We start from the raw sequence: 23,695 nt of genomic DNA, 5'->3' as shown, positions 1-23,695 counted from the left end.
GTGAAGTCTTTGTCATACCTATACCTAAGCCCAGTATGGGCAAATGCCTTCCTTTTAGCTGCCACCCCATTTCTCTCACCAGCTGTGTTTGCAAGGAGATGGGATGTATGATTCATGGTTGGCTGGTTTGGTAGCTCGTGTCTCTGAATCTACTAATCACTGCAGCATGTGGATTTTTTGCATGCCATTCTGCAGTTTACAATGTCGTCTCTGTGTCCACCCATGTTGTGAAAGGTTTTCTGTGGAAATACCAGAGTGTTGCTGAGTTTTTGCTGTGGAGAAGCCTGTGACACCTGCAGGAGGACTTGCATCGTCGGTACTCTATACACGTGAAGCTTCCAAGGCCGCCTTCCCTGTTTCCTTCAGAAATTTTTAAAAGACCAAGATTCCAAGTTATGTGTGGGTTTGGCCTTGTCAGACACCTTTATCCAGGACAACGGGGTGCTGAAAGCTCCGTTCTAAGAATCATCCTCTTTATCCTGTTATGGACTGTCTCCTGCCAGTCGTCTCCGGCTCCCTCTTTGTCAACGATTTTGTGACCTGTTGCAGTTCTTCACAGGCTTGTCTCCCTGACCAGCATCTTCGACATTGTCTTTGATCTTGAAGCACTGATAGTGGCTTTTGCTTTTCCACTGACAAAGCAGTTTGTATTAATTTATCAAGGTGCAATGGGTGTCTTCCATTGTCTTTACATCTGCTGACACCATGGAATTCCCGGGGCTCATGCTTGATAGGAAACTTTCTTGGTCATCTCATGTGTCTTACATGGCCACATGCTGCAGCCAGTCCCTCAATATGCTGTGTGTCCTAAGCGGTACTTCCTGGGGAGTGGATCGGACCACTCTCCCCCATTTATACTGATCCCTCATCTGTTTGAAACTAGATTATGGATGTTTTATTTATTCATCTGCACATCCTCCACCTTTTGCACTAATCTGCTTGAGACACTCTATTCAGAACTACTGCTGTCATTCCAACATCATGTCCTCCTCAGCGGACACACATGCTGTTTGCCTTCCATACCCAGCCACTTCCCTTTTGCAATGACTCCCTTGACTGCCAGCAAGGGGTGTGCCTTTGTTTTCTATTACCTCCTGGAGTTCGCTTTTCACTACTACTCTGGCAGCTCAGCTTCGTGCTACTTGCCACATTCTCGATGGGTGTAAACCTTTCACTGTTTTGGCTTTGTGTGGTGGCCCATGTTCATCATGGATTTCCTTCACCTCCCAAGGACACTACACCAGATTCAATCTATCACTGTAAATTTTTTTTGCCATTTGCTTGCAACTTAACGATAGCATCTTTGTGTACACAATGGCTGTAAAGCTGGCCATGGTGGCAGGTATGCCTTCATCAATGGCACCGACCATTTTCAGTATCTGCTTCCAGAACGCTGCTCGATTTTTACAGCACAGCTCTTCGCCCTCTTTCGGGCCACCCAGCATATCCGCATCACAAGCTTTTTAATTATGTCATATGCTCTTAATCTGTCGGTGACCTTCAGAGCTTCTGTGTGCTGTACACAGTCAATCCCTTAGTGCAATGGGTCCAAGAAGGCTTACATTTGCTCGCTGTTGAGGGAGCCACGGTAATGTTCATGTGGGTTCCTAGCCACATCAGTCTGGCGGGAAATGAGGTAGCTGGTACTACTGCCAAGGCTGCAGTCGTCACACCTCGGCCTGTTAGCACTTCCATTCCTTTGTATGTTCTCCGTGTTGCTGTCTGTTGTAGATTGTGTCACTTTGGCATTACCAATGGTCCTCTCTTCACAGGAGGATCAAACATCTCCAAACTACTTGGCCAGCCTCCTCTTGGCCCTACTGTTGTGAGGAGATCATTTTAGCTAGGTTTTGTACTGGTCACTATCTTTGTAACTATTGCCATTTGTTAAGTGGTGATCGCCCACCCCACATTGTGCTCATTGTCATCGAGGTTTGACGATTCACCATTTTCTGACCCAATGTCAATTTTTGAACCACTTACTTTCCAGTATATGTTTACCATCTGAGTTATCATCTGTTTTAGTGAATGATGTGCAGGCTGTCTATCTTGTTTTACTTATTTATCTGTCATAGCAAAATGGCGAAGGACTTCTAATGTTTGGTTAGGGACCTCTGTTGCCTCTATGGTGTATTTTATGAACCTTTCTCCAAGGGGGAAATCCTTTGTTTTTTGCTCTCATTCCATCTGTCAATTGGGCTTAGTATAGGGTCGCTTTTAGCTTCTTTAACGTATTGGTGTACCAAGGTTATAAAGTGAGTGCTTATGACTCGAGTTGTTTTCGCGCCATAAAAAAAAAGAATAGTTGTAAGATTTGGACAGTAGACCTACTTAAAGCATGATCTCATTCGTAGTTCAATTTCTTCTCGTGGAATTTGAGTGAATTGTAATGGTGGAGCTTGTGCTAGAAATCTGACCTTTTTTTCCTTTCTTTCTTCCAGTTATGGGTTGACGATTCACTTGGTGATCGTATGTGGGTGGATCAGGAGGACATACAGTTCTTTGTGAGTAATGTGACAACTTCAGTAGGAACCCGTCCACTTCCTCCACGGCCGTCTGACCCTCTGGTAGCAGCTGGCTTGCTGCGTTCTGAATCCTGCCCATCTCCATCTGTAGTGACACCCACTGGTCCTGGTGATGATGATGAACAATCAGTTACTGGAGCTAATGATGGCACAGTTTACTCTATCAATACAGAGTTACTTGGCAACATGGAATACACCATATGCAATCGGTAAGTGGATTTATTTTTTAGTTCAGCTTCCATTGATTTAAGATTTCATAAAAGATAAATAATTTTTGGTTGCATTTAGTTACGTGCAATTTTATAACAGTTATATGATAATTTTTTCGTATATTGAATGAAAAGGAAAAAGAAAGTAACACGCAAAATGTTTCTTGATTATGGTGGACAGATTTTCTTTTTGTATTTCTTCTTAGCTGTGCCGTTATAATACTCTGTACTAATGAAATACTGCTGGTATTAGATCTTCCCTTCCACCCGTTACATCTTGCCACATATGTGGTGAGTTTTTAGGTATAATGAGATACCATTATGACAAATGTGTCCATAGCTGTACCGCGAATTTGTTTGTAAATAGTGCCTTTGAAGTAGAAGTAATTGTGGGTGAGGATATAGTTTGCCATTATGACTAGGAAGGAGGTAGTTTGTTTGGAATCTATCGGGCGTTGGGAATGGTAGTGTTCAGTAGTGGTAAGGCCATGGGCATTAGGCATGATAGTGTAAAGGGAGGTGGTATCAATAGTGACGAGCAGGGCACCTTGTTGTAAATGGACAGGAGCTGTGGAGAGTCGGTAGAGGAAATGGTTGGTATCTTTTATGTTGGAGGGTAGTTTCTGGGTAATACACTCCTGGAAATGGAAAAAAGAACACATTGACACCGGTGTGTCAGACCCACCATACTTGCTCCGGACACTGCAAGAGGGCTGTACAAGCAATGATCACACGCACGGCACAGCGGACACACCAGGAACGGCGGTGTTGGCCGTCGAATGGCGCTAGCTGCGCAGCATTTGTGCACCGCCGCCGTCAGTGTCAGCCAGTTTGCCGTGGCATACGGAGCTCCATCGCAGTCTTTAACACTGGTAGCATGCCGCGACAGCGTGGACGTGAACCGTATGTGCAGTTGACGGACTTTGAGCGAGGGCGTATAGTGGGCATGCGGGAGGCCGGGTGGACGTACCGCCGAATTGCTCAACACGTGGGGCGTGAGGTCTCCACAGTACATCGATGTTGTCGCCAGTGGTCGGTGGAAGGTGCACGTGCCCGTCGACCTGGGACCGGACCGCAGCGATGCACGGATGCACGCCAAGACCGTAGGATCCTACGCAGTGCCGTAGGGGACCACACCGCCACTTCCCAGCAAATTAGGGACACTGTTGCTCTTGGGGTATCGGCGAGGACCATTCGCAACCGTCTCCATGAAGCTGGGCTACGGTCCCGCACACCGTTATGCCGTCATCCGCTCACGCCCCAACATCGTGCAGCCCGCCTCCAGTGGTGTCGCGACAGGCGTGAATGGAGGGACGAATGGAGACATGTCGTCTTCAGCGATGAGAGTCGCTTCTGCCTTGGTGCCAATGATGGTCGTATGCGTGTTTGGCACCGTGCAGGTGAGCGCCACAATCAGGACTGCATACGACCGAGGCACACAGGGCCAACACCCGGCATCATGGTGTGGGGAGCGATCTCCTACACTGGCCGTACACCACTGGTGATCGTCGAGGGGACACTGAATAGTGCACGGTACATCCAAACCGTCATCGAACCCATCGTTCTACCATTCCTAGACCGGCAAGGGAACTTGCTGTTCCAACAGGACAATGCACGTCCGCATGTATCCCGTGCCACCCAACGTGCTCTAGAAGGTGTAAGTCAACTACCCTGGCCAGCAAGATCTCCGGATCTGTCCCCCATTGAGCATGTTTGGGACTGGATGAAGCGTCGCCTCACGCGGTCTGCACGTCCAGCACGAACGCTGGTCCAACTGAGGCGCCAGGTGGAAATGGCATGGCAAGCCGTTCCACAGGACTACATCCAGCATCTCTACGATCGTCTCCATGGGAGAATAGCAGCCTGCATTGCTGCGAAAGGTGGATATACACTGTACTAGTGCCGACATTGTGCATGCTCTGTTGCCTGTGTCTATGTGCCTGTGGTTCTGTCAGTGTGATCATGTGATGTATCTGACCCCAGGAATGTGTCAATAAAGTTTCCCCTTCCTGGGACAATGAATTCATGGTGTTCTTATTTCAATTTCCAGGAGTGTAGATTGAAGGTGTAGGTCTACGAGAACAGAGATTATCTCAGTGGGGGCACAGTAACTGGCCACAGTGGGGTATCCTGGGTGGTTGGGTTTATAGATTTTAGGAAGCATGTAGAAGGTGGGAGTCCAGGGAGTGGTAGGGGTGAGTAGACAGTTGGACTCTAGGGAGAGGTTCTGGGAAGGGCCTGAAGATTTGAGGAGTGAGTGGAGATCCTGCTGGAATTCTGGAATGGGATCACTGCGGCAAGGTTTCTAGGTGGACATATCTGATAGCTGATGGAGTCCTTCTGCTAGATAATCTTTGCAGTTCAGATCAAGAGTGGTGGAGCCTTTTGTCTGCAGGTAAGATTATAAGATCAGGATCAGTTTTAAGATGGTGGACTGTGGTTCTTTCTGTGGATGTAAGGTTAGTTTGTTGAGGGATTTAGGGAATGATGGTGAGACAAATTTCGAGGTAAAGAAATTCTGGTAAGTTGACAGGGGGATGATTTGGGGGCAGTGAGGGTGGATCACGGTTGGATGGAGAAGTGAACTGAGTTAGGCAGGGTTCAATATTGATCTTTGGTTGAGTCTGATTGGTAGGGTTGGTGGCGAAAAAGTGTATCCAGTGTAGGGACTGGGAGCAGGAGAGAAGATATTTAACAAGTCCTGCATGATTCAATTTGGGAATGGGGCAAAAAGTGAGGCCTTCGGAAAGGACTGATATTTCTGTGGGGATAAGGCTTTGGAAGAAAGGTTCATGACTGCGTTTTGGGTCTGTTTAGGTTCTGGATTCTGTGTGGTGGTGGGAGGGGGTTTTGGAGGGTGAGGTAAATGTAGTAGGTCTGCGAGACAGGATTTGTCAGCTATGAGGGGATGTGGTGGTTTTGGAGAGTGTTGTAGAGGGGATGGACAGTGGTACTCCAAGACGGGAGTAGGAAGTAAGCAGGATGGAGAGCTTTTTGAGGTGGCGTTGTGCATGTTGCTCTAATTCCTGGAGGGTAAGAGTTTCGATGTGTGTTATAGGTTCCAGGAATTTGGGATTGCATAACAGGAGAATTTTGCAGATGGAGAGAAGGTACTGCAAGAAGGTTTGGACTTGGTTGAAATGGTTTTGCAGGACTATGTTGGTGAGGGCTAAGGATTGGTGGAATATGAATACCTCCACTTTGACCTCTATACCAAGAAGTCCCTCCCATACAGCCTAGACACCTGTAGATGTCGCATCTGAAGTGACGAGTGGTTCCTCTCGAAATATACGGAGGGTCTCGCTGAAGCCTTCACAAACCGTATTATCTTCCCAACCTTGTACAAAAACAAATCTCCCATGCCTTATCGTTCCAGTCTCCCACCACCTCACAAAGCCCCACTCTCCGGCCACAGAGGAGTATTCCCCTCACAACTCAGTACCACCCAGGATGGAGCAACTGAATTGCATTCACTGCAAGGGTTTTGACTGCCTCTTGGCGTGCCCTGAAATGAGAAATGTCCTGCCCACTATCCTTGCCATCCCTCCAACAATGGTATTCCGCCGTCCACCAAACCTACACAATATACTTGTCCATATGTATGCAACCCCTGCTCCCAACCCCTTACCTCGTGGCTCATACCCCTGTAACAGACCTAGATGCAAGACCTGTCATATATGTCCCACCACCGCCACCACCACCACCACCACATACTCAAGTCCAATCACAAACACCACCTATCCCATCAAAGGCAGGGCTACCTGTGAAACCAGTCAAGTGATCTACAAGCTAAGCTGCAACTGCTGTGGTGCATTCTATGTGGGCATGACGACTAACAAGCTGTCTGTCTGCATGAATGGCCACCAACAATCTGTGGCCAAGAAACAAGTGGGCCATCCTGTTACTGAGCACGCTGCCAAACACGATATCCTTCATTTCAATGACTGCTTCACAGCCTGTGCAATATGTATCCTTCCCACCAAGACGAGCTTTTCTGAATTGCGCTATTGAGAACTTTCCCCGCAATGTATGCTACGTTCCCGTAACCCTCCTGGCCTCAACCTTAGTCAGTCATTCTCCTCTCCCTTCCAGCCCCTTCTCCGTTCCCATTCCAGCACTACACAGCCCTCATCCCTCCATCACACGCAGTCTTTTTACTTCTCTCCTTTCCCGTTGTTCTTCTCTCCCTCCCCAACTCTCCGCTCCCTCCGTCTAACCTCCCAACTGCACATAGCGGCCCTACCCTCTTTCCACATCGTCCCTTCACGCTCCCCAACAGCATGTCACTGTCCACGACGCCTACCCTATCATACCTCCCCCAGCCTGCTCCCTACTCCCACCATGCACCAGTACTGCTGCTCGCAGTGTGGCCACTGAGACTGCAGTCACGTGTGTGTGAGTTGCGTTTGCATACATGCGTATATGTGTGTTTGCCGTCTAATTCTGACTAAGGCCTTACTGGTTGAAAGCTATTATTTGTGACAGTCTCAGATTAGGTTTATGTGGTCATCCCACCATAAGTTAACGCAGGTGGCTAATGCTGTCTCCCTGTTGAGATCTACCCATTGAGTTTGTGTGAGAGGTCTTCAGTGATGCTGCATACTTAGCCTGCTGTTCTATAATCTCGCATTTTATTTACTAGATGGTAGCATGAGATTGTATCACTAGGAGAGTGTCTGATATTCCTCTGTTCCTGTGCGATAGGCTAGGCTCCATGGGGGTTAGCACCTGTGAGCAACTGTCCGCTCACCTGTGAGCAGGTGCAAATTGGTTAGATTAATTGCCAGTTGGTCCTACTGCTTCCATACCGTGTTCTGCACATGCGCCAACCATTTGTCAGCCATGGCCTGCAGATGTTCAGCCGAGGCCATATTATTGCATTGGTTACAGCTTAGTTACCAAACTTCCCGTGCATCAGCTTTTTGGCTCACCACTGCATGCAGGTGCCAGCTGTCCATTGGCTATCACCTGAGTTGGAGCGGTCTGTTGAATGGGGGTGGTTGGTCCCTCTACATCCTACCCATTTACTGTATCTCTTTTCACACATTGTATTGAATGGATCAGTCAGTCGTTTTGGAAAATTATGTAGCCCATTTCTAAAGCATATGGCTGCTTGTAATGGAGTCAAATTTTCCTCCAAGAACTATTCAACTGCAGTAGCTGAGACCATGTTGGATGCATGGTCAGATGTGATACAACTTGATCATGGAATACCCACTTCTGCTGTATTGCGCATGGCCAGGTGTAGTGATATGGAAATATCCTGTAATGTGGGACTTACCCATCAACTTTGGCATGATTTCACTGGCTCCTTTCTGGCTCAACTATTTTTGTCTACAGATGTAAATTAAGTGGAAATTATTCTTTTCAGTTGATGTAAGGATATATTAGATATCAATGATAACAACCTTTTTCACTTTTGTGGCTGCTCATATAATTAAAAAATATTGGGGTACATAATATTGGCACTCAGTATAGTGAGATACACTTAACTAATTAATTTCAGACGCAGCTCTCACGTACCACATAGGAACTACGCCATACGACTCTTCTTTTGCTGTACTAAAATTTCAGCATTGTATTATAGACTGCACGCCTCAGCTGTGCACCAAGGTTCTTCTTCAGTGTGCTTAAAATATTGATTGCCTTAAGGATAGTAATGGATGGTTAACTTTGAGACAATTTAAAATTGCACAAACTGACATTATTTTATAGCATCCTTATGTAATACATGTCAGACACAGGTCAACAGAAAAAAGATTAAGTTTGCATTGAAGATTAACTTCCAGTGGTATGCATGACTTTTGGAGGCTGTCGTAAGGCGGTGTGATGGTTTATTACTTTTATTGTTTAACTGAGCATTGGGAAGAAATCATAATGAATGGTATCTCTGAACTCAAAAATCACAAAAGTAAACAGATCATTCTAGGTTGAAAATCAAATGGAAATTAAGGTAAACTGTCTGGTTATTGCCAACAGTTTAGCATTACTTTCAGCATATCTAGAGGCTACAACAAAATGAAATGGCAAGAGCCAGAAATTTCAAATACTGTGAGGAATAATACAATAAAATTTCAGTAGAAAGAACTGCAGCAAATGATCGATTCAGCAAATTGGAAACAGCGTATCGTTAACTAAGAATTCCTGCAATAAGAAATGCATCTCTAGGAACATGAAACTATCACTACACAGTAATAACAGAATCTGTATGGCTTGTAAAAGTTTCGCAATTATTAGAAAGCTAGATTACATGCTCTGTAATGGAGATTTACAATGTAAACAAAAGGGTTCTGTAAATACCACCAGTATTAAGAATATTGGAAGTAATAAAGAAGTCAACCAGAATATCCAGAAAATTACAGAGTGGAGGTTCAGTCTGTTGGTTTGGCGTCTCAATTGGCGCTGTGCTTGTGAGTTTGATGTATTAGTGACCTCTAGATCATGCTTGAGGATGGGATTTTAATATCCTGAAATCATATGGATCTGACTTAATAATTTTTCAAAGAACACAGTTGTATGAACAAGTAAGTTGAATTAAAGAAAGTATTTGTGCCTTGGTTTGCATTTTCATTCTGATAGTTTAACTAAAATTTTCTCTTTTCTGTATGTCTTCTGTCTCTCTTCACCATGTAATTGGTTTCTGCTTGTGGTTTTTTCTATGGGGAAATAATTTTGATTCAGGTACTATAATTTCAAATTTGAAACTGTTTGTCTGCCTCTTGTGTTCTTCTCTGTGGGGCTATAGTGACTCTCCTTTTTCACCTGTTCATCTCCACTTTACCTAAATCGTGTTCCTTACCTACTAACTCTTCTAAAATAGCAATAAATTAAAAAGTATCAGAAGATCAGTATTGATGTCTGACTGCATGTTTGTCACACATGCACTAATTGTTCCCAATTCAACAGTTAACAAATCTTCCTTCTCACACAGCCTCGGTAATCGTGTTTCATTTATGTGTTTTGATTGGAATCTTTACAGTAAAATAAGGACAAAGTATAGTTTGTATCAATCTTATTTTCATCCATTGTATAGGCAGTATATTTAATGTAACTAAAAGGAAAAAGAGCTAAAATGTTTTGAATCATTGTTTCAGCTATGCCTCATCCCAAGAAGCTGTAGAACAGATAGTAATGGAAGCTGTGCGAGAACAGCTGAACCGCCGACAGCCACCAGACAATATAACACGTAATTTTCTGCGGTTCCTCACTGCATGTGCGGGCCTTGTAGAGGTATAGTAAAATCAGTTCCTTTTCCTGTAGACTTTTTGTTTAGTAACATCATTAGTTATAGAAATATGTGAAGTGTTAAGCCATTAATGATATACATAGTTGAAAAACAATGATGGAAGAAACAGTAATGGTGCCCCATTATTGAATCCTGTGAGAATCCTTGTTTGATGGTTTCCTGTTGATTTGGTATACGAGTAAATCTGCTTTCACAAAGATACCATAGTGTTCCAGTTTTTGTGTAAATACTTCATGGGGAGTAGTGTCAAATGGTTTGGAAAGAACCAAAAACTTGGAAAATGCAGCATTTTTCATCTAATGACTGTATGATTTGTTGTCAGGCTAGTAATAACTGATTCTTTAGATTTATGTTTTCCGAAATCAGCTGTGAGTGTATGAGACTGTGCTTTTCGAGATAAACAGCTAATCTGTTATACATAAGCATATCCAATGTTTTTGAGAATCCCGATATACTGAAACTTGTCTGTAGGTGTTGGGTCTTTCTTGGCCTGTTTCTTGTACACTGGCACATCCTCGTTTATCCCCGAAAGAGAAGTTCACTGTGTGCATCAATGGTGTGTTTATTTGTTCATTCACTTAATTTAATTTTGTGATTTGATATTTAATAATTGTCAGCTGATTTCTTTGGTTTCTGTGTAGTTTTGTCTTGTTTCTTTTTTGACATGCTTCAAAAACATGGTCATCATTTTGTGCTGCTTCCAGCCATGGGCTGTGTCTTTCTCGAAACAAACCTTTCTGTTGTCTTCTGTCTTTCCACCACTCTCCATCTCCAACTTGATCCAGTCTTTCAGTCATTTCAGCTGCCTGCCTCGTGGGCTTCCCTTTGGTCTTTTTCCCTTGCCTTTCATCCCGTATATCTTTCTCGGTATCCTCTTCTTCTCAGTTTGCTTAACATGTCCACACCATCTAAATCTTGATTCCTCTAACCTATCCTGTAATGGTTCTTCCTTCACTAATTTCATGATCCTCTCATTCCTCGATCTGTCAAGCTTAGTCACTCCAATACTATTTATCAAAAATTTCATCTCACTAGCTTGTATTTTGCTTCTCTCTCTTCTCTCCATTACCTAGGTCTTAGTGGTATATGTCAGGATTTGAGCATAATACACCTGATATACACTGGGGGGACAAAGTCATGGGATAGCTATATGCACATGTACAGATGGCGGTATTATCGTGTACACAAAGTACGAAAGGGCAGCCCATTGCCAAGGCTGTCATTTGTACTCAGGTGATTGATGTGAAAAGGTTTCCCATGTGATTATGGCCGCTCAATTTATTAAGTTTTATTTTGCATTTACTACAGACTTTACAGTTTAATTTCACATCAGTCAGCAAATTCTCCATCCATTCTTGAATAGGTCAAAGTTTTTCACAACATGACTGTGCTTCTCTTCTTTGAAAGGGTTGCAACAGAAGAGCTGCTCAGGAACACTCACTGTTAACAGGAAAAGTATGGCACTTTATGCAGCGGTGTTGATAGAACTTAACCTGCAAATCGCATTCAGTTAGTCTGCCACCTATGGACATAATTATAAATTAGTTTTGGTTTCACACACTGCCTAACTTTCAACATAGTATCTTTATTTTTTAGGGTAATGAGCATATCACTGGACAAATTTGATAACAACTTGAAAGCTCTTTTGAGCTCTAGCTTGAAACTTTCAGGTTGTATTAAACACATATGGACCTAATATTATATTAATTTATCAAAATTTTAAATTTGTAGGTTTTCACAAAAAGTAGTTAAAAATTTTGAAAACAAAATTTTTGGTCAGAAAACTTTTGTGTGAAATTTGAAAGAAGCCCACAATTAAAACCCTTCATTTTCTCTATAAAATGAGCCAGAGATCAAATCTGTAACCTAAGTAGAACTAGATTTATACCGCAATATAAGAAGGACTGTAATGCTAATTTTGGCTAATTTATAATATCTTAGTTAAAGGTAGATCTTTCAATAATTAATCCAGATATCTGAAACTGCAGAAAAGATGTACCTAAAATACTAATGAAATCAAAGGTGGTGAGGTTATGAGACTTGATGATTTGACATGGAGTGACCCGAAAGTGTAAAATACAGGAAAGTATGGTAAACACAAGAAATGAAAGTAAATAAATTAATTTTACTGACACTCTCTTTATGTTGTTCAGAATATGAAATTAAAGCATTTTAAATTTCGCCTATTTAAAAATGAAACAATTAATTGTTTTTGTTTCTTTTTAACAGCAATTAGTTCTGCTTGTCTCTCCACAGTATACAAAGCATCAAATGCATTGTCATCACCTTATGCATTGCCAACATACTACCTTAAAATGATAATAGCTTCCACAGCTTCTCTACTGCTTGGCACAACTGGTTCTTGGTTGTCATTTTCTTCATTCTGTTCACCAATCACATCTGCTCTTCCCTTCTTGAGAATGTTTTGTAATGATGCTATCTACTGTTGGCATCACTGAAATGATGACTGACATACTTTTGAAGCTAGATGATATGTGTATCACATAAAAATCTGTAGGCTCAGACAAATGTTCTGCCAGTGGTTGCTGTGTTTTCTGTGAACTTAAATTCTGCCTTCACGAAACAGATATAGCTTGTCTCATCCATCCATGCTTTGGCTGCATAATGCATAGCATCTAAAAGTTGTGTGGTCATAGAATTTGGGTCCATGCCATTGTTGTACATCGATACAACCTTCTCAACAAATATTTTTTTGTATTTCTTTTTAAATGAATGGATGATTCCCAGATCTAACAGTTGAAGCTCACTTGTACAGTAAGGAGGCAGGGACACTAGCTTAATATTTCTGAGTGACAGCTTAGTCACTCCAACTCTATTTATCAAAAATTTCATCTCGCTAGGTTGTGTTTTGCTTCTCTCCCTTCCTTTTATTACCTAGCTCTTAGTGACATATGTCAGAATATGAGCATAATACACCCGATATACACTGAGGTGACAAAGTCATGGGGTAGCGGTACACACAAGATTGTATGGGGGTGCTGGATATCATCGGATAGCACCACTATTTTCCTCTATTTGTCCCCATTTTAGCATTGAATGCATGTGTGCTTGGTGGATTTGGAGATGCAAATGGTCATCCATGCAGTGTTGTTGGAATCATAATCAGTTGGCAGAGTTCTCACATTTCTGAAACACGTTGGCATTTCAAATTTACCAGTTACCAAAGGAGGTAATTTTTCGGACCTATCAGCAGTGACCATAAGTAAAATGGTTATTCTCTGCTTAATCTGTTTCCCACGGTAAACATAAGGTCTTAATTGGTAATATGTTATGTCAACATTAAAAATATTTTTTGGATCATAATCTTTAAAGATATTTTGCATTTCTTTTTCCATTGGTCCACACTTCCGCTATCAAAACTTAAACTTTCAGCACACAGTTGGTTGTAAACAATGCTATGACGAGTTTTAAATAGATTGATCCAACCATTCAATGCTATGAAGTTGAAGTTGGTGATCCCCCATTTATGCAGCAAACTGAAGCAGTTTCTCTCAATATGTTGCCACAAGTGAAATTCCCAATGCTCTCGTGCTAACAAACCACTCTGCAACTCTATTCAAACAATAATCTGCTGATGGTCGAATGTATTTATGCTTTTTTGCCACAGAACCAGACCCTGTCTCATTGACTTTGATGTTGGGCTGATTTCTCACAGTCTTGTTCAGGCTGGAAATGGAAAATCCTTTGTCCTTCACTAACCAAACTCTCAATCCGGCATGGGAATCTACGCATTGTAGAATCGTAATTATTTCTTCCACAGAAATACATTTCCTATCTTTTTTAATCGTTTCACTCATAGTCAAGTGTACTAAAGAACATGACTTTTACACTAGTGTTTGCTGGCTTATTATTACTGGTACATATTATTTTTTTGGGCTCATTGCTGGAATTACAATTCCCCCTTGTTGCGTTCAAAGAAGTAGTGACTATATGGAAAAGGTAGAATATAGATTTTACCGAGACTGCCATCTGCTTCACATCTGCTGTGCAGCAAGCTACATAAATTCAAGTATTAACTGTGTTTTTCTTAATTTTCGCTTCTTTTTCCATGTGTTTTTGCTTTTAGGAAGCTTTACTAGTAATAGTGTTCCATAGGTTTTGTGTTCGTTTGAATACAGTCCAGAGACAGTTAGTGCTTATTTTCATTGTTTCTAACAAGAAGTGTCTAGTAACCACAGTTTAGTCAGGTATCAGTTGCCTTTAGTAAATTAGCAGTATAGTTAAAAGTTGATTACTTAACTCTCTACAATAAATTGTTGATTCATTAGGATGGATAGGATGTGTGACTACTGTGTATGGATGCAGGAGGAGCTGGTCACTGTTTGCGAGCAGCAGAACGTGCTGATGGCCGCGGTCAGCCGTTTCAGGCTGTTGCTTCAGAGTGTAGCGGCAGTGGGGAGTCTGGTGTGTCGCATGGTACACCGTAGGTGTTACACGCTTCACCCACAGTCCCTGCTGTCGAGACATCTTCGCGGGTACTGGGCACGGTTGGGCCACCCTCTCTCCAAGGGGAGTGGCAGTTCCAACGGCGTTCACACTGCATGAGACGGAGGGTAAATGTGGAGGCTGGCCGTGTGGCATCGCCCGCTCTGCCTGTGAGTGGACATGTGGCCGCTCCTTCAGCAAGGTCCGAGCAGGCACACGGGGTGGAGGGATTCATTAGTGATTGGGAGCTCCAATGTTAGGCGGGTGATGGAGCCCCTTAGAGAAATAGCAGAAAGGTCAGGGAAAAAGGCCAGTGTTCACTCTGTCTGCTTGCTGGGTGTCTCATCCGAGATGTGGAGGAGGCCCTGCTGGCGGCAATAGAGAGCACTGGAGGCACCCGACTGCAAATTGTTGCTCATGTCGGCACCAATGACTCCTGCCGTCTGGGTTCAGAGGTCACCCTCAGTTCATACAGGCGGTTGGCGGAGTTGGTGAAGGTGGAAAGCCTCACTCGTGGGGTGGAATCTGAGCTAACAATTTGTAGTGTCGTTCCCAGAACTGATTGCGGTCCTCTGGTTTGGAGCCAAGCGGAAGGCTTAAACCAGAGGCTCAGATGATTCTGCGGAGATCTGGGGTGCAAATTTCTCGACCTCCACTATTGGGTGGAGAAATTTAGGGTCCCCCTGAATAGGTCAGGCGTGCACTACATGCAGGAAGCGGCTAAAAGGGTAGTGGAGTATGTGTGGAGCGCACATGAGGGTTTTTTAGGAGAGAGAATTCCCTACCTAGGCCCAACAAGACGCCTCCTAAGACGTGACAAGGCAGCAGTAGGCAAAACGCAACAGGAAATGACAATATTAATGTGGTAATAATAAACTGCAGGAGCTTCTACAGAAAGGTTCCAGAACTGCTCTCATTAGTAAACAGTCACAATGCCCTCATAGTACTAGGGACGGAAAGTTGGCTGAAACCAGATGTAAACAATAATGAAATTCTAAACTCAGATTGGAATGCAAACCGACGAGACAGGCTAGATAGTGAAGGGGGAGGCCTGCTTATAGCGATAGAAAGTGCAATAGTATCTCAGGAAATTGACGGAGATCCGAAATGTGAAATAATTTGGGTGAAGGTCACGGTTAAAGCAGGCTCAAACATGGTAATTGGATGTCTCTATTGGCCCCCTGGCTCAGCAGGTTGTGGGAGAACACCTGAAGGAAAATTTGGAAAATATTTCGGGTTGCCGACCATGTTATAGTTCTGGGTGGAGATTTTAATTTACCAGATATAGACTGGGAGACTCAAACGTTTATAACGGGTGGCAGGGACAAAGAATCCAGTGAAATTATTTTATGTGCATTATCCGAAAACTACCTTGAGCAGTTAAACAGAGAACCAACTCGTGGCAATAACATACTAGACTTTCTGGTGACAAACAAACCCAAACTGTTTGAAACAGTTAACGCAGAACGGGGAATCAGCCATCATAAAGCGGTTACAGCATCAGTGATTTCAGCCGTAAGTAGAAATATTAAAAAAGGTAGAAAGATTTTTCTGTTTAGCAAAAGTGACAGAAAGCAGATTTAAGACTGTTTGACTGCTCAACATAAAAGTTTTATCTCAAGTGCAGATAGTGTTGAGGATCAGTGGACAAAGTTCAAAACCATCGTACAATATGCATTAGATGAGTATGTGCCAAGCAAGATCGTAAGAGATGGAAAACAGCCGCCGTGCAACAACCGAGTTAGAAAACTGCTACAGAAGTGAAGGGAACTTCACAGCAAACATAAACATAAACAAAGCCTTTCAGACAAACAAAAATTACACGAAGCGAAATGTAGTGTGAGGAGGGCTATGCGAGAGGCGTTCAGTGAATTCGAAAGTAGAGTTCTATGTACTGACTTGGCAGAAAATCCTAAGAAATTTTGGTCTTATGTCAAAGTGGTAGGTAGATCAAAACAAAATGTCCGAACACTCTGTGACCAAAACGGTACTGAAACAGAGAATGACAGACTAAAGGCTGAAATATTAAATGTCTTTTTCCAAAGCTGTTTCACAGAGGAAGATTGCACTGTAGTTCCTTCTCTAGATTGTCGCACAGATGACAAAATGGTAGATATCAAAGTAGATGACAGAGGGATAGAGAAACAATTAAAATCGCTCAAAAGAGGAAAGGCCGCTGGACCTGATGGGATACCAGTTCGATTTTACTCAGAGTACGCGAAGGAACTTGCCCCCCATTCTTGGCGCGGTGTACCGTTGGTCTTTAGAAGAGCGTAGCATTCCAAAAGATTGGAAAAGGGCACAGGTCATCCCCATTTTCAAGAAGGGACGTTGAATAGATGTGCAGAACTATAGACCTATATCTCTAACGTTGATCAGTTGTAGAATTTTGGGACGCGTATTATGTTTGAGGATAACGTCTTTTTTTTGGAGACTAGAAAACTACTCTGTAGGAATCAGCATGGGTTTTGAAAAAGACAATCTTGTGAAACCCAGCTTGCGCTATTTGTCCACAAGACTCAGAGGGCCATAGACACGGGTTCCCAGGTAGATGCCGTGTTTCTTGACTTCCGCAAGGCATTTGACACAGTTCCCTACAGTCGTTTAATGAACAAAGTAAGAGCATATGGACTATCAGACCAATTGTCTGATTGGATTGAAGAGTTCCTAGATAACAGAATGCGGCATGTCATTGTCAATGGAGAGAAGTCTTCCGAAGTGAGAGTGATTTCAGGTGTGGTGCAGGGGAGTGTCGTGGGACCATTGCTATTCACAATTTATACAAGTGACCTTGTGGATAACATCAGAAGTTCACTGAGGCTTTTTGTGGGTGATGCTGTAGTATATCGAGGCGTTGTAACAATGGAAAATTGTTCGGAAATGCAGGAGGATCTGCAATGAATTGATGCATGGTGAGGGAATGGCAATTGAATCTCAATGTAGACAAGTGTAATGTGCTGCAAATACATAGAAAGAAAAATCCTTTATCATTTAGCTACAGTATAGCAGGTCAGCAACTGGAAGCAGTTAATTCCATAAATTATCTGGGAGTAGGCATTAGGAGTGATCTAAAATGGAATGACCATATAAAATTAATTATCTGTAAAGCAGATGCCAGACTGAGATTCGTTGGAAGAATCCTAAGGAAATGCTGTCCGAAAACAAAGGAAGTAGGTTACAGTACACTTGTTCGCCCACTGCTTGAATACTGCTTACCAGTGTGGGATCCGTACCAGGTAGGGTTCATAGAAGAGATAGAGAAGATCCAACGGAGAGCAGCACGCTTCGTTACAGGATCATTTAGTAATCGCAAAAGCGTTACGGAGATGATAGATACACTCCAGTGGAAGACTCTGCAAGAGAGTCGCTCAGTAGCTCGGTATGGTCTTTTGTTGAAGTTTCGAGAACATACCTTCACAGAGGAGTTAAGCAGTATATTACTCCCTCCTACGTATATCTTGTGAAGAGACCATGAGGATAAAATCAGAGAGATTAGAGCTCACACAGAGGCATACTGACAATCATTCTTTCCACGAACAATACGAGACTGGAATAGAAGGGAGAACCGATAGAAGTACTCGAGGTACCCTCTGCCACCACACTGTCAGGTGGCTTGCGGAGTATAGATGTAGATGTAGATGTACTGTTAGTGAAGTTTAATCTAATAGTGCAATTTGTTTCGGAATTCTTAATTAAATGTGCAGTAATCATTTTTATTTTTTAGCAACAAGAAAACTTCTTGCCTAGGTCTTTTCATGACATGTTGGGCGATTCAGAACATGTGCTGTCGACTGTCTTCTGTTTTCAATAGCAGCAACTTGAGTGATCTGATGATGATGACTCTAGTAGAAACCTTCATTGTTCTCATTGCATTGTGTGACAATAGCCTTCATTTAATGTCACAGTCATTTATACAAACAAATACCACTTTTGAAGACGGCTGTCTCTATAGCGAGCTTTACAAATGGTTACTTCAACTTGAAATACACTAATCCGTCCTAGACACACAGTCTTAGGTTGGTACAACCTGATGCAAAACGTGAACATTCCTCCTCGATGTGCTCTGTAACGATGACAATGTCCGCCCTGTTTCTCACGCAGGACGTCCACAAGTCAAGTGACCTTGTTGGCACCAAGCTGTAGATTTCGTGCCTTTTGTTTTCTGTTTACAAAGTCTACTTACCTTAGTATTTTAAGCAATATTGTGTTAAATGTTTTATTTATCATAATTTTGTAATGAATATTAATTATAAGTCTTACATTGAAACAGGAATATCTTTTTAATGTGGTTTCACGAAATATTTTTGCTTGCGTGTTGTTTTTACACCATTGAACTCGATTGGAATGAACAAGGAAATGTGCATTTGCATATATTAGCACTCGGTCAGTGCATTCATGATTATCACAAAGGCAGCTTCTTGAGTGCCGACACACACCAACACGCAAGAAGGTTACCCTCTTCATTCCATCATGTCCAGTGGTGTAAATAAAACATGGAAGCAAAAATCTTTCATGAAGCTACATTAAAAAGAGAGAAATGTTGTAATGTGAGACGTATTATTGATAATCACTGTAAAATAATGATAGTTGAAACTTGTAACACAACATTGGTTAAAACACTAAAGTTGGCAGTCATCGTAAACAGACAACAATAGATATGAAATCTGCAGCTTGTTGCCGACAAGGTCACTCGATTCAGGGATATCCTAGTTGAGGAAGAGGGCAGAAATTCTTGTCTTGTTATGGAGCATCTTGAATGTTTACATCTGACATCAGATCATACCAATGTATGACCGCATACCTAGTACAGGTTAACGTATTTCAGGCAGAAGTAATGATACATGAAAGCCCATTATAGAGATGGCTGTTTTCATAAGTGGTGTTTATTTCTTAAAAATGACTGTGAAGTTAAATTAAAGCCGTTGTAATACAATCAAGTGAAGAAAAGGAACGTTGCTACTGGACCCACTGTTGTCAGATCACGATTGTCATTAAGGTACCCTTCCAAAATGCTGTGAACCTTTAATACAGATGGCCACGACCCTTGCTTGCATTGCATGATCAATAACTTTATCTATAGTCTGCATGTTCTGCTTTGTTGCACGGCTGACTCTGAGCAATACGATGCACTTATTGCAGAAATCTGTGTGAACATCAATATGAAAGCTCATGATTACATCAAAGGAAACTAAAACATGGGATATGCTGTAACACAGAATCATTAGTGGCAGGAAAGAATTGTATTGAGAGAATAGGACTTTATTGGCACCAACAAAAATAAACATAAAAAGAGGGAAAACGTAAAATGTGGGAATGTAAAAATGGGGTTTTACTGTACACAGGCAGGTTATATAGGCACCAGTAGAGGGAAGTTTATTAATTGCCAATATGAACAAACACGAATTTTGTGAGAACTATTTCATGAAGTATAATTTAGCAACTGTGTCCTTTGGTAATATTCTTATCTCCTTAAAGGATAATGCAGAAGATAGCGTAATGAATACACACATTTGTCATTACAGCCCAAGGACAAAACCCCCCAGGGGGCTCATGGTTCTTTTGTGAGTTCATGCATGGTGCACAGAGGTCCATAAGCTATCACAGTCCATTCTTCCTTCCCTGGAAGCATTTCTGTCACCTTATTGGGCATTCAGTCGGAACCATGCCAGCCCCAGGGTAGCATCTGGTGGGGTCTGCACTTTGGTTCTCTCCAATGTCATTTGTGATCCCCCTTCACAACAACATGGAAGCAATAGTGGTTAGAGTGCAAATGACTCTGGTAATCAGTGTTTGCAATGTCTGCCTCTCTCCAGGTAGGCCACTTCGCTATGTTGAATGTCTACCTTTAATACAGCAACTCCCGCGCATGTTTCTCCTCCATGGGGGCTTCAGTGCCCGCCACCCACCGTGGGGGGAGTGCCACTTCAACTGGTAGGGGTCTCCTAATTGACCGACTTATTACAGACTTTGATTTATGTCTCCTCAGTGATTGTTCCCCTACCCACTTCAGTACCGCTCACAGCACCTTTACTGCTGTCGATCTCACGATCTCCTCCCCTGCTCTCATGTCTTCCCTACATTGGTCAACCCATGATGATCTTTGTGACAGTGGCCACTTTCCGGTGATTCTATTGTTCCTCTGCTGGCGCCAGGCAGACAGATCCCCCCATTGGGCATTTTGCAGATCCAGTTGGCCTTTATGTATGTCTGCTGTGTGCGTTGAAACCTCCCCCTTGAATTGCATTGATGCGGTCATGCATTGATGCAAGGTGTCTCTGCCACTATTCTTCAAGCTGCTGGCACTGTTGTTCCCCTATCCATAGGTCCCCCTTGTCGTCGACCGGTACTGCCTTGGCCCAAGTACGTAGTGGTCACTGTCCAGGGCCACCAACGGCCATCCTTCACAGACCAACTTCCTTGCTTTTAGGCGTCTCTGTGCTGAGGCTCGTTACCTTATTAACAGAGTATAGAAGAATGCTGGGAGCTCTGTTTACTCCCTGTGGCCGTATGCCTCTTCGTTGCAGGTTTGGTTCAAGCTCTGTAGCCGTCTGGGTCATCATTGACAGTCAACTGTCCAGGATCTTAACCTCCAAGGTGCTCTGTGGACAGATCCATTGGTCCTTGCAGAACACCTTGCAGCACACTTTGCGATGGCATTGGCATCCTTTTCCTATCCTGCTACCTTTCTCTGGCAGAGATGCCAAGTTAAACAGACCCCCTCTGTTTCAACCCACACCATGCTGAACCCTTTCATGAACCCGTCACTGCAGACTCTTATCTCATGCAAGCTCTTATCTCTTCATGTGTGACAGCCCTAGGCCCGGATTCCATCCACAACCAGATGATCCAAGACTTTGACATTCCCCAGAGGCAACATCTCCACAGGATCTTCAACCGTATTTTTCTCATGGGTGCTTTCCTCTTGCAATCTCTAGAGAGTATAGTTGTCCCCATCCTTAAGGCCAGGAAGAACCCAACGTCTCTCGACAACTACCACCTGATTAGCCTGACAAATGTACTTTGTAAACTGCTCAAGAGGATGGCTAGCTACAGATTATATTGGGTACTTGAATCTCAGAGCCTTTTCCCTCATATCAGTGTGGCTTCCGGGAAGGATGATCTCCAACTGACCATTTACTCAGATTGGAAACAGCAGTCCAACTGGCTTTTACTAAGGGCCGGCACCTTGTCACAGTCTTCTGACCTACATAAGGCAGGCGACACGGCTTGGTGCCATCACATTTTAGGTACTCTCCATGACTGGGGGTTTCTTGGCCCCTTTCTGATTTTCATCCATGAGTTTTTATCCCACTGGCTCTTCTGCGTTCGAGTTGGCACTTTATTCAGCACCCCTCAAATTCAGGAGAACAGTAACCTCTGTTGGGTGTGTGGTTATCCTGGCATTGCACATAGACAGATTTTTGCGTCTGGTGCAGCTCCCATTCGGTAGCATCTGCTGAACGCTGTCTCGAAGACACCATCCAGTGGGCCTCTGCATAGGACATCTCCCATGGCTTCCAGTTTTCTCCCTCCAAAATGCAGGTTGTGCATATTTGTCATTAACCCATAGTATGCACCAATCCAGAAATTTATTTAGGCAGCCAGCTCCTTGATATTGTAGCAAAGTCCCATTTCTTGGGCATTATTTTTGATAAAAAGCTGACATGGCTGCCCCATATTCACCACCTAAAGACTATGTGCATGTGGAAACTTTATGCTCTCTCCCTCCTGGCCCATACATCTTGGTGTGCAGACTGTACCTCTCTCTCTTTACCATGCTCTCGTCTTGTTCAGACTAGATTATGGTAGTCAGGTTTACGGCTCAGTGGCCCCTTTCAATCTACAAATACTTGATCCTGTTCACCATTGTGGGGTGCGTCTGGCTGTTGGTGCTATTTGCACTAGTCCTGTTGAATGTCCTCACAGAAGCATGGATTCCCCCTCTACAAATACGACGGAGCCAACTCCTGGTTTCTTACGCAATCACCATTTGTCAATTCCCTGACCATCCTGTGAACCCTTTCCTCTTTGCAAACGATGGATGTCTCCCTTGTGACAACTGCCCACAGATGGGATTGCAGGTTGGAATGCATCTCGCTTCTCTCTGTCAGGCTCTCCATTTACATTCACTGGAATGCACCCCATGTATCCCCCCACACCCCTGCCCCACCCTGTTGGATGGTGCCTGGACCACAGATTAGGACCAACCTATTCCAGGGTCCTAAGGTCTCTGTTGCCCCTCTGGTTTTCCAGTGTCTTGTACATGTCATCCTCGCAGAGTTCCAGGTTGCTGTCATCTTCTACACTGATGGTTCTAAGACTATAGATAAGCCTGTATATGCTTTCACATCTCGTACTGGCTTAGAACACCATTTATTGCCGGGCTCATGTAATGTGTTGATAGCAGAGCTTCAAGTCATTCACAGAGCCTTCCATTTTGTTTCACAAGCCTCCATTTACAGTGTTTTAATTTGTACTGACTCAGTGAGCAGCCTGCAGGCTATTGACCGATGCTACTCTTGTCACCTTTTGGTCTCTGTTATTCACGACCTTCTCTCTGCCCTTGGCTGTGCCGCCTCCCTATTTGTCTTTCTCTGGGTCCCAAGTCAGGTGGGCATCCCGGGGAATGAACTGGCTGACCGTTTGGCCTTTCATGATTCCAGCTGCAGGTATGTGGATCTACGTCAAATCTCTCTTTGACCAAAAGTGGAATGACATCTGGTGCACTAATGCTTACAGTAATAAACTCTGCACAATCAAGGAGTCTACTGCAGTTCGGCACTCTTCCTTCTGCTCCTCTCAGAAGGAGTCCACTGCTTTATGCCATCTACACATTGGTCACACCAGGCTTACCCATTGTTTCCTCCTGTGTAACGAACCACCACCACAGTGTGGTTGTGGAGCAGGATTGATGGTGGTATCCCACATACAGGTGGAATGTCCCCTTCTTTTGGCCCTTTGTGCTAAGTGTAGTCTTCCAGATTCCTCAATTTTAATGTTAGCAGATGATTCATGGACAGTTGAACTGGTCCAGTCTCCTCCATGAAAGAGGTTTTCATTTCCAGATATAAGGTTTTGCTTTACTCCTGGAGCAGGGGCAGGGTGGTTGTGGTTGGGACATCTCTTCATGTCTTCTCAATCTGGGACCCCTCACCACTCCCCCATGGAAAGATCTCTCCTTTTTTTTCAGTTTTTAGATTTGGTCTCACCTTTTATGCCTTGTATTGTGTATGTGTTTTAATTTCATTGTTTTATAATTTGACTCCTGT

At 43.3% G+C, this 23,695-nt stretch overlaps 1 protein-coding gene across 3 annotated transcripts in view; it reads left to right on the top strand.

The window, feature by feature from the left end:
• LOC124781594 (integrator complex subunit 1) overlaps positions 1 to 23,695 on the top strand; it is a 269,211-nt gene that overhangs the window by 53,884 nt on the left and 191,632 nt on the right. For all 3 annotated transcript variants that reach the window (XM_047253875.1, XM_047253873.1, XM_047253874.1), the window contains exons 5-6: positions 2,442 to 2,734; positions 9,829 to 9,964. In XM_047253875.1, the coding sequence (XP_047109831.1) occupies positions 2,442 to 2,734; positions 9,829 to 9,964 (429 nt within the window). The remainder of the gene's footprint in view (positions 1 to 2,441; positions 2,735 to 9,828; positions 9,965 to 23,695) is intronic.

Source organism: Schistocerca piceifrons, chromosome 1 (genome assembly GCF_021461385.2).
Source record: "Schistocerca piceifrons isolate TAMUIC-IGC-003096 chromosome 1, iqSchPice1.1, whole genome shotgun sequence".
Lineage (NCBI taxonomy): Eukaryota > Metazoa > Arthropoda > Insecta > Orthoptera > Acrididae > Schistocerca > Schistocerca piceifrons.
The sequence above is the reverse complement of the archived record's forward strand: the minus strand, read 5'-3'. Positions and strand labels throughout refer to the sequence as shown.